Source organism: Scleropages formosus, chromosome 1, assembly GCF_900964775.1.
Source record: "Scleropages formosus chromosome 1, fSclFor1.1, whole genome shotgun sequence".
Taxonomy (NCBI): Eukaryota; Metazoa; Chordata; class Actinopteri; order Osteoglossiformes; family Osteoglossidae; genus Scleropages; species Scleropages formosus.
Window position 1 is genome coordinate 49,248,512 of NC_041806.1, and position 16,336 is coordinate 49,264,847.

The 16,336-nt window shown below is 52.8% G+C and overlaps 1 protein-coding gene across 1 annotated transcript in view; it reads left to right on the forward strand.

The window, feature by feature from the left end:
• Window positions 1–14,029: 14,029 nt before the first annotated feature.
• The window catches only part of foxo3b (forkhead box O3b), a 31,233-nt gene continuing 28,926 nt past the window's right edge, over window positions 14,030–16,336 (forward strand). Inside the window, exon 1 of the mRNA XM_029256648.1 lies at window positions 14,030–15,501. Coding sequence (XP_029112481.1) covers window positions 14,953–15,501 — 549 coding nt within the window. The 5' untranslated portion in view covers window positions 14,030–14,952. The remainder of the gene's footprint in view (window positions 15,502–16,336) is intronic.

A 16,336-nucleotide genomic window follows, 5' to 3' on the forward strand; every position in this document is an offset into this window, starting at 1 on the left:
GGACTAATTCCAGGGACAACAAGGTGGGTTGGGCTGGGTGCGAGGGGTGGGCGCCGGGAGGGACGTTTCCTCTGAAAACGCCGTGGCGGTTCACGGGACGCTAGTCGGATGCAAAGCAGAAATTAACTGCAGAACCACCGACAAGAGCTGTGATAATTCTGTCACCATGACAACACAGTGTTGTGCTTTGAGGGGGGGCGGGGGTCCGATGGTGGGACTGTCTCCCCACCCCCCCGTATTTTTAGAACCCTGGAGTTTTAACTGCTAGCTGGACACTCTTGGTCTGCCAGCCATATACAGAGCATTATTGCATAATTTAGAAATTATTTTCCAGTTCAAGTCCAGTTTTCTATGAGATGTACGTCGCTTTGGAGATCAGCACCTGCTAAATGAATACATTTAAATGTAAAGCTAGAGAACTAATGCTTTTACCCAATAAAAGAGCCCCGTTGCAGGACACACTAAACATGATGAGCCCCATTATATAGTTCCCTCTAATACCAAAAAGAGGTTCAACTGATTCCGGTTATTAATTCCATTAAAGATCTTCAGCTACATGTTATTCTGATCAATATCAGTGTCCGATGTACCGTGACTTTCCGATTTGTTCATGAGTGCACTTGCATTTATTGTTTTGCCGTACAATTTCCTCCAAAGAAACATACAACTCACAGTAAGCGAACAAGCAGCAACAGAGGGGATCATTGATGCAGTTTGTGTGTCTGACACCACCACGTTGTTGGTTCACATCCCTTCAGTGGCTCCTACCGATGGACACCTGAATGAGAAGAACGTGCAGCAGGAGAATGTACAGGAAATCAACAGGGTCAAGTCACAGCTTGCGTGTCTGACACCACCATGTTCTTGGTTCACATCCTTCAAGAAGCTCCTATAGGAGTGACATTCAAATAGCAAATACATAGATAATCATAGCAGATGGGGTTGGACTCATTTATGGAGCTGTCAGGAGATCAGGAGAGAAGCAGCTCTGAAAGAGAGGGTTTTGAGGCCCTTCCTGAATGCAGGGAGGGATTCAGCAGCCCTGAGGGATAGAGGACGTTTGTTTCACCACACTGGAGCCAAAACTGATTGTTCGATTTTGAACCTGTCGTGAGTGGGGCCTCCAGGCAGCCAGCAGCGGAGGAGCTCGGCACTCACGGCTGTGTTGCGGGGTTAGGCTCTGGTTCACCGCGACCTTGCATGGGACAAGTGGTTTCAAGCAGTGTGTGTGTGTGTGTGTGTGGGTTGTTGGTTCAAACCTCATCAACTGCTGTAGCATGCTTGAGGAAGGTAATTACCCTAAACTGTGCTGGTAAAATTATCCAGCTGTATAAATGGGTAAATAATAAGTGGCACGGCAGCACAGCAAATAGCGCTGCTGTCTCCCAGTGCCTGGGTGGTGTAAGAGGACATGGGTTTAATCCCTGCTCAGTCTCTGTGGAGTTTGCATGTTCTCCCTGTGTCTGTGTGGGTGTACTCCTGTTTCTTCCCACAGTCCAAAGACATGCTGTTCAGGTTCCTGCATAGTGTGCGAGTGACACAGAGAGTGTGTTCCACTGATGTATGGATGAGCGACCGAGTGTAAGCAGTGTATCTAGCAGTGTAAGTTACCCTGGTGAATAAGGTGTGTGGGCTCATAACACTACATAGAGTTCATTGCAAGTCGCTTTGGAGAAAAATGTCTGCTAAATAAATAAATGTAGAAAGCTGTAGGCGGTTTCAGTGGCATTCGGAGAAAAGCAGTGCGCTAAGCGAACAGACGTAAATCCCGAATTCGCTGGATGCCGGAAAGACAAGCCTGCGAATCACCTCCGAAACATTAAAACGCAACGCTTCGCCATCAGCTTGGCGAAGGCGGCTCTCGTGGGGGGAAAAGTCGCTCGGTCGGAGGCTTTCGCCCACGGCGCCTGCGCAAGGAGCGGCCCGGAGCCTTTCAGCCGACGGCCCCCTTTCAACCCATGGAACTGGTTATTAAATCCCATTGAGATTCGCTCTTCCTCCTCGATCCCTTTGTAAAGGCCTCTGTTTATTCCATCCCACTGCTCAGGGTCATGTTTTGTACACCCGGAGCTAAGCGGAGACTGACTTTATTCTTCCCTGTTTTGATGGGCGGTCGTGTACGACATTATGTCGGAAATATGATAACCTTAATTTAGCTTGAGTATCTCTGAGTCTTCTTCCTCCTGCTTGTTCTTTTTTGCTCCCCTTTGTTGGCGCTAATTGGCACGTCAGCCGAGGTTTAAAAATAAGAGGACCGAGCGGCCGCGTCCACCGACAGGAGGAATAAAAAAGTATAAATCTGACGCACTCTCTGAAGGCCTCCTGCTTGAGTTACAGTAGGGTTCTGAAGGGCTGTGAAGTGTCTCAAATTAATAGAGCAGCGCGGTAAAAAGAGCCATTCGGTTGGCGGCGTTCGGTTCGGCTTTAACTCGTCCCGACGCGTTATTTTTCTCCGAACGGCAACACGTTAAGCGTGGCTTGTCACGTCTCGTTTACTGGAATTTAATTTACCGCTGATCACTTGTCTGTGAGGTAATGTGGATTTTTTTTTTTTCCTTCCTTCTCCTTTTTTTTTTTTCGCCCCTCAAATCTCAAGACAATTAGTATCAGCGGTTGGTTTCGGGGCCTTTTCTCGTAGCCCACCTTGGAGCACGAGGGGGAAAAGAAGCTTAATCCAATAAACGTCTCATTTAGATCATGAAAGGGGAGCGGTGGGGGGGGAGCAAGACCCACCGGACGGCCGTTCTTTTCCCCCCAGCCCGCTAAGCTGTTGGAAATCAGCAAATTAATAAGGAAGTCGTTGGGTTTGACGTGCGGATCCGTCGCGGCACTCGGACCCGGACGGGGACGTGGGGCAGGTGAAGCCGGTTTGGGGTTTGGGGGGGGTGCCGTGGGGGCGGGGTGGGGGGCCAAAAAACCTGCGTTCCGGCAAGCCTGGCCGAAGCTGGTCACACTTAAAGGGGACAGATAATTAGGCATAATTAGTGCGTCCACATTGTTGTTCTCCGTCCACAACCTGAATAAATTGAGAAGAGAAAGGCCTGGCACTGAAAACACTTTGATGTGGGGGGGGGGGGGGGGGTGTTCGGGATTGGCAGCATAAAGGCAGTGTTTTAAGCTCCCCCCACCCTTTCTATTCCTTCCACAGTGGCTGTAAGACACAAACCGGTGAATGGACGACAACCACCCCCTCCGCCGCCCCCCCGCCCCCCGAGTCCTTTGCCGCTTCCCACCCCTGGTTCTTTGAGGCCCGTCAATTCTCTCCCAAACAAAAAAAGCATCAAATGTTTTCTGCAGTCAGTAATGAGGCAGTGGACCTCATCAGAGCAAAATAGTTCGCTATCCTTGGCTTTTGTTGGAGCTCAATGACAAGCGCTCTTTGAAAACTCTAAAGCAACTTTCGGGAGAAAGAAGCCACTCATTTTTTATGCTAAACGGCGGACAGGCTGAGCGACGTGCCGAGCGGCGCGGAGGGGACGCGGCGCTCGGACTTTGTTCCACTCATTCTCACGAGCGCGTCACTGCAGAAACCCCCTGTAAGACGCGTGTTTTTATTCTGCGGCCACGGTCAGCGCCGTTTCCTGCTCCATCCCATCGGCGCGACCTGGCGATGCTGGGGGGGCTGGAAGGCCACAGCAATTTCTCTTTCACCCGCTAGTCACTTTCACCCAGAGCTCCCTGCATGCCTTGCAAGCACAGTGCAGCTGGATAGTCAACCTGGAGCGACCGCGGATCTGCGCGGAGTCCGCGGTCCAACGGCAGGGCTCCTCCCGGGACTCGTTTCCAGGCCTCGGGGGTTATTGGGCGCTCCGTGTCGCCGCGCGTTCTGCGTTACGTGCGGCGGGGCGAACGTGCGGCACGGTCCGGCCGGAGCTGGCGGAACTCCCAAACGCGCATCTCGGCTCCCCCCGCGTCGGGGATGGGGGAGGAGGGGCGGCGGGGGTCGCGGCTGCCGTTGCCAGGGATTCCCCTCGTTGAAGAGGATAAGCGCCGGGGAATCACAAAGGGATGTAAGAAACTTTCTGTCTAATCCAGGCTCCCGACGACGGACGGTTCCTTTGGCGGGGAACTGATCTCGTGAGCGGAGACGACGAGCTAAAAGACCAACTTTTTTTTTTAGCGCGTCAGCATGTCCGTTTAACTGCGGGGGGTGAGCGTGCACGTTCCTGTGTTTGTCACATGCGCGCATTTTAATTTTATCTTATGAAAGATCGACTATGACCTGTTGGAAGGAGGACCGGAAGCGCGCGTGTGCGCGTGGGCCACGTGGCAGGGCGGGAGATGAGGAGTCCGAAGCTGTAATAAGGCCGTCACGTAAAAACATTCACATGAGGGATCGGTGGAGGACGAGTCCGATTATAAACATCCGACGGAATTACGAGCGATTGTTCCGTGTTTTTTTTCCTTCCCCTCCCCCGAAGTAACCCGTGAGGGCCGAGGCCACGTGGGAAACAAAGTGCGAGCGCGATTCCCTCGACGCGACGCGACGCCTCGGCTATTTACGTCCCCGGACACGGCGAGGGTCGCCGGGGTCGATGAAATGACGTCTCCCTTTTGTGCCGCAAACTGAGAACGTGTCAGGTTGTTATTAAGCCCGATTCAGCCAATTGCCTCGGAAGAGGGAACCGTGTGCATTTAAGCGCGGATCAAGATAAAAGTTGACAGCGCGGAAGAATGGAATATTTCGGTCCTCTAGCTTTGTAGTGATTGCTAATTATTCCCGGTTCGAGGAGGACGGTCGCGGAAACGCTCTGATTTCGTAATTTGCTTGAGCCAACGCTCAACGCTGATTGGCGGCGTCGGCCGGGCCGCCGCACCCCTCCCTCATCCGGCAGCGCGAGCAAATCCGGCCCTGTCGCCCAGTGCCGGGGGACCGGTTCACGCGCCGTCCTGTTTCTTGGATTTGTAGCGTCTCTTCGGTCCACTGGTCATGCGACTGACCGTACGGGCTGCCCCCCCTTTTCGTTGCTTGGTGGACATTTACGCCCCGAGAGACGACACAGTTACCCCAGTTACTTAGTTGCGGGCTGCAGGGTGGTCATGTGGTCTTGACCGCCCTTGCCTTGCAACCGAAGGACCCGGGTTCGAATTCCCCGCTCTTGCTGCGGTACCCTTGATGGAAGTCCTTCTTCCGAACAGAGAGAGTAAAAATTACCGTGACGACTGAATCGCAGCTTCGCCGTGAGACACGTGTGGGGTAAACGACGAATGAGAATCGCAAGACGGCGGTGAACCATTTGCTGTCCCTCCTCCCTGTCCGTCTGCTGAACGTTTCACTTCGGGGGGTGGGGGGACTGCTAGAGACGGCTTACCAGCATAAATTTCCCCTAATAAAGTAAACAGCATCAACCCGCATTAACAGTCCCTCTCGGACGTGGACTTCCTGCGTGTTGCTGTTGCTAAAAATAGATTTCAGCCAGTTTTTCTGAGTCATAAACAGGGCGAACCCCCCGCCCCCCCACCTCCCCAGTCCCCTCCCCGCCATCCCCATCTGGCTAAAATAAGGGGCCCATCTTCTTTTTCATGCACTTTCTCCTCACGTATTTTTTTTTTCTTGGTCTGCGGCTATTGTCACCCCCCACCCCCGCCCCACCACTCTCCGCCCCACATCTGTTTTAATGATGCCGTGGACGGCCGGCAATCCCTCCCCCCCTGAAACCCTCCTCATTGGTGGGCCTCGAGGAGGTAACAGCCGTGTTATTGTGCCGTGTTCCCGGGGTCACGCCTTGTCTCTATGCGGGGTCCGTGTCGCAGGCCTCCCGCCTCAATGGGCCTCTCTTAAGCCGCGCAGCCGCTCCCCGGCTGTGTTAAGCCAGGAGATGTAAACCTTTCCCCCGGTAGGGTCACCCGCCCCCCTCCGCACCCTTTCGCGAGGAGAGGTCTTCGGCTTTGAACGCGAGAGCTTCCCGAGGCTCTCGGTCACGCCGGACACCCCCCCCAGCCGCAGCCCCTCCTCCACCCGCGGCTCTGTCACCGCACCGCCAAAAGGACCAGGAAGCTTCTGTATGACTCCTTCAATGGCTGCTCCTGTGAGAGGGACAGACCGCCTTCCCCAGTGCTGGCGCTTCTCTTTCTTCGGGGGTCTTCTCCGTAGTCGTGGCATTTCCAGCCACGGCGGACCTGCGGATGGCGTCGTCGCCATTCCGTGCCGGTCTCCGGCTGTCGGCGGAAGCAACGACCCAAGCTGGGAATTAACGTGATTGAGAACTTCGCATCTTCGTTAAGCGTCCGGAGCTCGTCAGGCAGGGGTCTCAAACGGGTCGACATCGGCCCGGGTACTCGATGTTGTGATACGGCCCCTAGTTCCATCGCGCGGCGTCGATCCGTTCGGCCAATGAGTAAACCGCTCGCTGGAATCCGCACCCGCGCCGAATGATGAGCCTCGCCGCGCATGTTTTCAGTGCCCGGCATTGTTCAGCTGTTAAAATGAACCGAGCAAGCGGCGCGAAGCTGCGGTTTCCCCCGGCGCGGAGCTTTCGAAACCTAAAACGAAGGTCGGGCTCAAGAAAAGCGGGCCGTTGAGTATAATGTAACGCCACCCGCTTGGTGTGCAAAGAAAGAAAAGCTGTTGAGAAGGAATGTCGAGCGAGTAAATGTGAACGTAACGTTCGGCACCTTTACACAACAAAGCATTCTGACACATGCAAAACGCCACAGTGAGCAGCGGGGTTCGTACGTGCGGACGCCGAATGTCTATGCATGTGTGTTTCTGGCTCAGAATGATACTATACAATGTACAAATATCACTGCGTGAAAGGGAAGGGTTTAAAATTGTCCTTTAACGATAAAGTCCTGTTTAGGGGAGGATAGAAGGACGGCGGCGCTCGGCCCCCTGAGATTCCGAGTTTGAGACCCGTGTCGCAGAGGCTCGAAACATCTGACGTTATGAATCTGCATCAGAGACGTCAGTTTGTAAATGATGGTAATCTCAGGTGCGGTGTTGACGCGTGCGCTGGCTGACGGTCCGGGCTCCCATCTAGGACGCGCCCCGCTTCGCCCCTTACGTCTCCGGGACAGGCCCCGGACCACCAAAACCCCGCACCGAAAAACGATGAACGGTCCCCCAGGTTCACCCCGTGGAGCTGGAGGAGGCGCGTTCGCGCATCAGCCCGGTAAACGCGGTGCGGCGGAGCAGGTCCGCTTCGCGGGCCGGAGCCGCGGTCGGGTGCTTGACTGTTCCGGCCGCCAGCGCGGATCCCGCACGCGGGAGGAAAGCAGCGTCCTTTCTTCCCTTTGTGTCCGCACAGCATTAATGGATTTGCTTTGCCTCTGTTGCCTCATTACCGGCTTCGGCTTTCAAGTGCGCGCGTCTTTCTGCGTATGCAAATGAGCGCGGAATCATTCACCTGAGAGTTGATATTGCCCGCTTTAATGTGCATTGAAAATGTAATGTTTGTATTTAGAGTATAACATCCTGTTCTTTGGAGATGGGCGAAAAGCTAAGCGGGACCCGGCAGCTGTTTGATGTTGCCTTCAAGTGTTATTAATTTCATATTCTATTACCGCGTTTTCCGGCCGGCGAGGAAGCTGTGTCGTGGACGAGCTGTTTGATGAGCTGGCGCAGAAACAAAATGATAGTAAGTAAGTTAATTTCTCTTGAAAGGGAATACATTTGGAGCACAATGCGCGGCCTCCGCCGGCCAATTAATAAGTTCCATTGGTGAGGCGGGCGGGCCGAGCGCTCAAGTGGCCTCCATTGTATCAGTATTTTGTCCGATTTCTCTGCTGAATCATTCGCCATTATCCATCGGGCTCCACGCTTCCACGCCTCGCAGAGGATGACCTCCCCCCCGCCGCTACCCCCAGCTCCAGCACCCACCGCACACCCATCCCGTCCCCCTCCGACACGCACACGCGCGCGCGCGCACACACAAAACTAGCTGTTGTAATTACCCGGACAAGAATCCGGCTTTGTTCGTGTTCCCATAGTTACTGGACCAAGGATTCTGAGAGCGAGAGGCAGGAGACTGCGGCTGAACGTGACCTCCGAGAACACAGCTGAGTGAGTAAATACCCGCCAGCCAGGCTATACCTTCCACGGAGTGAGTAAAGTGAAGGTTCTCAATTTTGCTCCCCGTGTCGCAGAACAAACTCCCTCCACCCCTCGGAGCTGCTGAATCCCTCCAAGCATTCGAGAAGTGTCTCAAGCCCATCTCTTCCAGAGAAATTTCTGCCCTGGCAGGAGTGTAACGTTAAGCCACCGACAGTAATTTGCTCATTTATACAGTTGGGTAACTTTTACTGGAGCTATTCAGGGTTAGAGCCTTGCTCAGGCATACTGGAGCATGAGGCGGGATTTAAACCTGCAACCTCTAGTCCCAAAAGCAGCAGCTCTAATTGCTATTGTACTTGCTGCCCCATTTAATGGTCTTATTGAACAGACTGTAATCAAAGGATTTCCAGAGCTAGTTTTACACAGAACAGCTCAACTGCTAGGGAGAATACAGCGTTTTCACACTGGTAAGCAAAGTGTAGCTACGGACGCATCGTGCACGGAATGCCAAGTTCCATATGTGCTGCATAAAAACAGTGATCATGTGTGCAGTTCATCTTATCCTTAAACAGCCCTGGAGAAGTTCAGTGTCAGTGTCCTGTCTTCAGATTTAAGGTGACAGTGGTGTCAAGACTCTGCTTACAGTTTACGAGACAACCAGACAATCTGAACTGTGTCACCTGCCGGACCTGATCACTTCTACACCCCCGTGAGTGCCGAGCTCCTCCACTGCTGGCTGCCTGGAGGCCCCACTCATGACAGGTTCAAAATCGAACAATCAGTTTTGGCTCCAGTGTAGTGGAACAAACATCCTCTATCCCTCAGAGCTGCTGAATCCCTCCCAGCATTTAAAAGGGCCCTCAAAACCATCTCTTTCGGAGCCATTTCTCTCCTGATCTCCTGACAGCTCCATGAATGAGTGCAACCCCATCTGCTATGATTTTCTATGTATTTGCTATGTGAATGCCACTCCTATAGGAGCTACTTGAGGCATGTGAACCAAGAACATGGTGGTGTCAGACACGCAAGGTGTGACTTGACCCTGTTGATTTCCTGTACATTCTCCTGCTGCACGTTCTTCTGATTTGTCCATCAGTGTATTATTTCCATGAAGGCATGGTGATACCCCACCCGGACTACTGCAGCTTCTATCTGTCTGGTCTTCCATCCTCTGTCCTCCAGCCTCTCCAGCCCATCCAGAATGAAACATCAGCTGGATTTGACCTTCCGGAGAGCTCCCGTATACCTCTCATCCTCGTCTCCCTCCACCGGCTTCCTGCAGTTGCCCGTATTAAGTTCAACACTTTGGTTATGGCCTGCAAGGTGGTCAAAGGATCTGCAACTTGATACCTACCCAGATTACCCCCGACATCCCAGCAAGAGTGTTGTGCTCGGCCACCTCTGGCTGCTTAGGGTTCCCACTCACAAGTTGTCCAAAACTGAATGTCTGTCTTGGTTTTGAACTCTGTCTGGAGGATCAAACTCCCTCTGTCCCTCATAGCTGCTGAATCCTTCCTAACATTCAAGAAGGGTCTCAAACCCTTGCCTTTCAGAGCCATTTCCTCCCCTCATCTCCCGACAGCTGCGCAAACTTCCATCTCACAACCCATCGTGATCACCTTTATATTTCCTGTGAAAGTCAGTTCTACAGGTAGCTACTGTAGTGTGTGCAGGGAGGCAGTAAAATCAGTGGTAAGTGACTGTGCTCTCACACTCGCTGTCTGTGTGTAAAGCCCTTCGCCTGAAATGCACTTTTATTTACTCTGATAGATAAAATCAAATGTAAACACCATTTCTACACCAGAACGGGTGTAGAATCTGCGCACCAGTCATGTGGTGCGGATCTGGAGCTTGTGGAGCCGCAATGCCGCCGCTGTCTGGTGCAATCTGATTGGCTCCTGGAATGGCGATATTCCTTCACGCAAATGAGCGGAACTTTGGTACGAGCTGGAAATCACGCGATCTAAGCAAACGGCGCCGGATCTCTCCGGTCCACCTAGGTGGTCGCTGCCGTGGACTCATGGACTCAGCCATGGAGACGTGGCCCATGCCTCCCACCTCACACCTCCTCATTGAGCGGGGAGGGATTCGGCAACGATCGTCCCGACGGTCTGCGGGTCCGGAATGAACCTCACCTGACACTGAAGCCTGTAGGGATCATCAGAGTGACGTCGACAGGTATGAGCTCTCGGGTGCGGATTTTATTCTGGCCGACAGCAGAGCAGCACCATGTTAGTCAGTAACCAGCAGGGCTGAACAGGGACTTGAAGGTTATTCCACTGTTGAAGCTCTTTGATTATAGAAATTCCACACTGTTTATATATGAAATGAAGAGATAAATGAGAAAGAGTTCCGCACCTTTCTTCGTTCACATTCTGCTGTGTGTGGATCTTTGTTGGTCCCCCAGGAGGCACTGATGAGCTGCCACTGTGTTTCCCGCTTCCTCTTTACAGCTTTCCCTCGTCCCCCTTCCCATCTTCACGTACCCACGGTAGGAGATGGACACGACACTTTTTATACTTTGGCACATTTGTTTCAACTTTTATTTTATTTCAAATGTTATCACTTTAAAAATAAAAGCAATGTGCCTGAAAGGGGTGCACAGATTGTATATCACAATATATCTAATATTTTGTTACATACGGTCGTTGCAATACATTAATTACATTCCCAGATCTTTTTGCAAAGGGTTGTTATGGAGACGGGAAAATATTAAATTTGACTCCGCTGACCAGGCGAGTTTCAAATATATGATAAAATTTTGGATGGTGGCACTGAAGTTATGGAATAGTACTATGATAATGATGCAAATTCACAAAATAATAAATTTCTACTTTTACAAAAAGTATGACAATTTTTGTTTCTTTTTCCCTTTATTATCTCCAGTTAAAAACAGAAAGGCAGTACAAATACACCATTTAACATTTGCAAATAAAACAACCACAAAACCTACACAAATCATCGTACTGTAAATCCAAGATCATACAAAGTTCAATGACAAATCAACAAAACAAACATTAAACACCAATGAAAACATCAGACACCAACCATGACAACATTGCTTCAATTCATCTCAGTCATCATCCGACAGCCCAAAAACTCCACAGCTCATGCCTTAAAAAGCACAACTGCGCAGTATCAACACTCGAAGAAATCATCGGACCCCAACAAAGCACTCACGAAATTCAGCATCTGCCGTCAATTTCATATATTAAAATGGCACTATAAATAAAAAAGAGCAAAATTAAATAGAACAGTAAAACATTATCAATAAATGAGAACATACAAAAAGTATGACAAATAGTGTGATAGAAGGATAACAGTGTCTGAGCCACTTTACACTGCCGGTGTACCAATTCAGGATAAGTAAGGTAAGTTCCTTGGTCGAGAGAGCAGCTGGAGGTGGGATTCGAACCATCCCACCGCAGGGTTCTAACCATCACACAACCTGTTTCCCGCATTATACAGACAAGATATGAAAGTGGTTAAACTGGTGTGTTTTCTTCGAAATACAGTACTTTTCAGGTTTATTATGAGACCAGAGAGACCCTGTAAATGACCCAGGACTCCAGCTCTGCACAGTGACAGTCAGCGCTCCTCCCTTACACTGCAGTGTTACCCTACTCTTGTTTCTCAAGATTTTGGGACAGCGAGCACTGAAAAGCGTCTCACTTTACAGTCTAGATTAATGTATTTATAGTGCGCGAATTAAGCACCTTGAGGCTTCACCTGACACCCGGCGGCCTGCTGCCGTGCCTGTTGCGAGGCGCCCTCTTGTGGCGGGGACTTGTACTGCACCGGTTCAAGCGCAACACTGCGCGTATGCAACCAAACAAGCGGGCTCTGTTTTAAACTGGAAGCTGTGGTCCATTGCGCTGCTGCTGGTGGGGGCGGGGGGTGCGATCATGCACCCTACTGGGGTGTGAAGTGCATCAGCTGCAAACTGCGACCCTTTAAGCAACACAGAGCACGCGCACACACACACACACACACACACACACACACACACACACACACACACACACACAATAGCATGACCTACATTCGCACTGCCTTTAAATAATGAAGAGCAGGTGAGACGCACATTAACTGTCTCGAGCTGAAGGCTACTGTGCTTTAAAAGATATTTTCATGCGCTTGGAGAAGAACTCCCCTGTTGTGAGCCACTACTGTGGGAACCCTGCTGCTTCTCTCATCCAGTGTCACTCCCACATCGGGGGGAACTGCTCGGAGATGCGAATTTTACTAAGAGGACGTCGCTTTAGTGATATCAGCCCTAATAAGTGGAGAATAAACCGAAATTTAAAAGATCAAAATTAAGCATTTGGCTATTATTACGCAGACCGGTGTCATTCTAAAAACGGCCACAAGATGGCAGAATAGAACCGCTTTTCAAAGCCCTGCGCGGTTTTGGCTTCTTGCGCTGAAGGCGAAGTAGTTTAGGTATGTTGTCTGCATCGGGCACGAGAGCCTCCAAGATCCGTATGTACGTGTCGGGGGGCGGAGGTATCTGAAATAACATCGTTACATAGTTTTTTTCGAGCGCGATAAGTTGATAATTCATCTGACCTCGGTGGCACAGGGAGTAGCGCTGCTGTCTCACAGTTCCTGGGTGGTTTGAGAGGATGTGGGTTCGATCCCCACTCAGCCTGTGTGGAGTTTGCATGTTCTTTGGGTGCTCTGGTTTCCTCCCACAGTCCAAAGACATGCTGCTGAGGTTCCCTCATGGTGTGTGAGTGACAGAGAGAGAGTGTGTGTGTTTCACTGATGTATGGATGAGTGACTCAGTGTAAGTCAAGGTGGTGAATAATGTGTGGGTTGATAACACTACATAGAGTTTGTTGGAAGTCACTTTGGAGAAAAGCATCTGCTACATAAATAAATAAATGTAAATCTCTTCAAAAGGCCCATAGCTTCTGGTTCTGATCAGAAAACATTGTCCAGAGGAGTTCTCCTCACTGGATCCAGGTCCCCTTAGTATCCCACCCTAACAGTTCATGATTCATTCCTCTGGAACCTGCAACCTCCTGGGTATAACCCCAGAGTTTACCCTCAGCCACAGGTGATGGACTGGTACCCCTGAGGAAGGAACTGGCCCAGCACATGCCATGAACTTTTTAATGATTATATTTCCTAAAGCAACTGGGGAACATCTGATGAGTAAAGGTTCGAGGACCAGCACAGGCCGAGACCTCGGGGTCCGCTAGGAAATTCTGTGCACCACGTGGGTTACTGAGACAACAAACAGCAATATGTTTGGTCTTCCAGTGATGATCCCCTCTGTTCCACTGGAATTCCACTGGCATGTAATGTTTCATTCGCGCTCCTCCTCAGCCTTGTTGCGCATTAAATAATCGTAATTACTTAGTGCTGGACACAAAATCACCTGGTGACATCAGCGGCTCCACCACAACAAAGGCGCTGCGCAGGAGCTCCTGCCGGACACTGGCGCCATGACGTCATCCATTTAAAGGCGTCGGGGTGGTCTGGCGGGGGCGTGGCCACCGTGTCGGGGGGCGTGTCCTTCCTGGTTTGACTGACCTGTAAGGGGCGTGTTCTTTCCGATCCGCCGGAGGGGGGAGGGCGCCTTTTCTCATTTACCTATTTGACACACGGACCTCCCCCCCCGCCCCCACACTGACACGAGCTGAGTGAAGAGTTAAAGACACGTCTATCCTGCAACCTGTAACACATGGTGAACAAAGAAACACAACGGAAACAAAACCGCCGTGACCACTGCGCGTTTACACCAAAATATTACAATACGCAAATATTACACATAGATAGCGACAGAAGTGAGAAATGTGAGATATATTTGCTCCTTACTAACAAAACGTGCACGGATGGATGAAGTGCGCTGCTCAGTACGGTGTGAGTCTCACACTGATGATCTGAAACGTGGGTTCAGTGCAGCGGTCAGAACACCCCCCACCCCCACCCCGCGCTTTCCTGCGTTAGCCCTTTAAAAGGCGATACCGTCCGCGCCACGCAGGGGGCAGAACCCGTCACTGGGGGGCAGTCCCGTGATGGGGGGTTGGAGGGGGGGGAGTGGCGAAGTGCTGTGTGTGGTGTCACTCTGACTGCGGAGCGCGTTCCCGTGGGCTGTCACTGTGGGCTGTCAGCGGGGCCGACGGAAGCTGGAAGGAGCTGCGATCCGAGCTGCGGTCCGGGGTGCGACCCGGGTCCGTCCGTCGCGCGCAGGCCGCCCCGCTCGGCGCATTTAAAGGGCTCGAGCCTCGGAAGCGGAGTCAAGATGGCAGCGGAGCGGCGCGCGAGCCCGTCTCTTGATCTCACTCCGAGTTCGGCGTTTTAAAGGGATCCGACACGAGCGGATTACCGTCGCATGTGTGATCTTTCGGGGTTTTTTCGGGATTTTGCACACTTTTGTGCTGCGTGGCGTTAACGCGCCTTTTCGTGGACGCAGCGCATCGCATCGCACCGCACCGCAGCTCCGTGGACGTGGATGCGTGTGTCTGTCGGTGTTTCCCACGGAGCCGCGGCGCGCGCACCCTGAACACTGACACACTGACACACACACACACACACACACACACACACACTGCCACACTGACGCTCCGTTACACTGACACCCAGACAGCCGGCAGAAAAGGAGCTCGACAGGACCCGCCAGTGATGCGCGTGCACCGTGATCTTACGCGGTATTGACACCGACGCCGAGACTGATATCGACGTCAATATGGATGTTGCGGGAGCTCGTCTGGATTTGCAGCGCAAATTCCACTGAATTCGCACAAATTCCACTTTGTTGTGACTCGTGCGCGCGCACGGTGATCACTCGCGGGCTCTGATCGCACGGGAGCTCGCGGACTGCCCCCAACCCCCCCCCCCCCCGACACTCTTCCTCCAGTCCTCGGTCGGGATGCGTGAGCTGCCCCTCTGACACCGCGGGGGGTATTTCTACACGGAGCGACCGAGCGCTGGGCGCGTGGCGCGGGACGATGGCGGAGGTGCCCCCCCAGGAGCACCCTTCCCCGCTGCACGTGGACATCGACCCGGACTTCGAGCCCCAGAAGCGGCCGCGCTCGTGCACCTGGCCGCTGCCCCGACCCGAGTGTCCCGCGGGCAAAGCTGGTCCGAGCGACGCCGACGTCATCCCCGAGGAGAATGACGACGAGGAGGACCGCGGGGTTTCCGCGACCGTGGGCGGCGGTGGCGGCGGCGGCGGCGGCGGCGAGGGCGCGCTGGGGGGCGCGCAGGTGAGCGCGAGCGTCCCGGGGGATGATCCGCTGGCGGCCTCGGGCTCCCCGCCGTCCTCCTCGCGCTCCCCGCCGGGTACGGGGGGCGGCGCGAGCGGGGGCCAGCAGCCGAGGAAGTCGTCCTCGCGCAGGAACGCGTGGGGGAACCTGTCGTACGCGGACCTCATCACGAAGGCCATCGAGAGCGCGCCCGACAAGAGGCTCACCCTGTCGCAGATCTACGACTGGATGGTGCGCTCTGTCCCCTACTTCAAGGACAAGGGGGACAGTAACAGCTCGGCCGGGTGGAAGGTAAGAGGACCAGAACCGGAACCTGCAGCGCACGCGAGCTCACGGGCGAGCCGCTACAAGCCCGGACTTGTTAGATCGAAGGTGTTAAAACGGGGGGGGGGGGGGGTTTCTGGTGTCGTGTCGTGTAGAGGACCTGTGACAGCAGCAGGAAGCGTGGGGTCCCGCGGAGTCCAGCAGGCGCGAGGGGTGTCATTGTGTGACACAGAGTTACTGTGTTACAGTTCCCGCGGTAAAGAGGGTAAAATAAATCCGCAACTGCGAAAGCATCCTCGACACTCATTGTCCCCGGAGTCGGAGTCACCTGTATGAGAGTCGGGATACCCCCCGCTGAGTGCTGCACTATATGGTTATGAATATGAATGCAGTCAGTGCAGTGCATCCTGCTGCGGAGATACCTGTACCTACCTGTTCGTTCCTTTCTTGTGTAACACTTTGTTAACATTTAACTGCTCTGCAACTCAAGGACACGCAGAGTTAAAAAGTAACTCATTCATATTTCTGTGATCATCCTGAATGAGCCATAACTGTTATTATACAAGTCAGAATGGTTCCTATAATTTCTAAAAAGTCCCTCCTGGAGCTGACTTACAGTGCCTAAAACCTGCCTGGACACGATCCAGGTGACTCTGACTCTTTCGTCACTTAACCCTGAGGGTTGGGCTTGTGTTGTGGTTCCAGGGCTGGGCTCCACATGGGAGGGGTGGGGGGGTGGCAGGTCCGTGGCGTGATCAGGTCACGTCAGGGGAGTGGGGGGGGGTCCGCCTGCCTGTACTGAACGACTTGTGGAATTGTTGTATCCTTTACCCTGGAACTCCCTCTCCCGGCCGCTACCTGC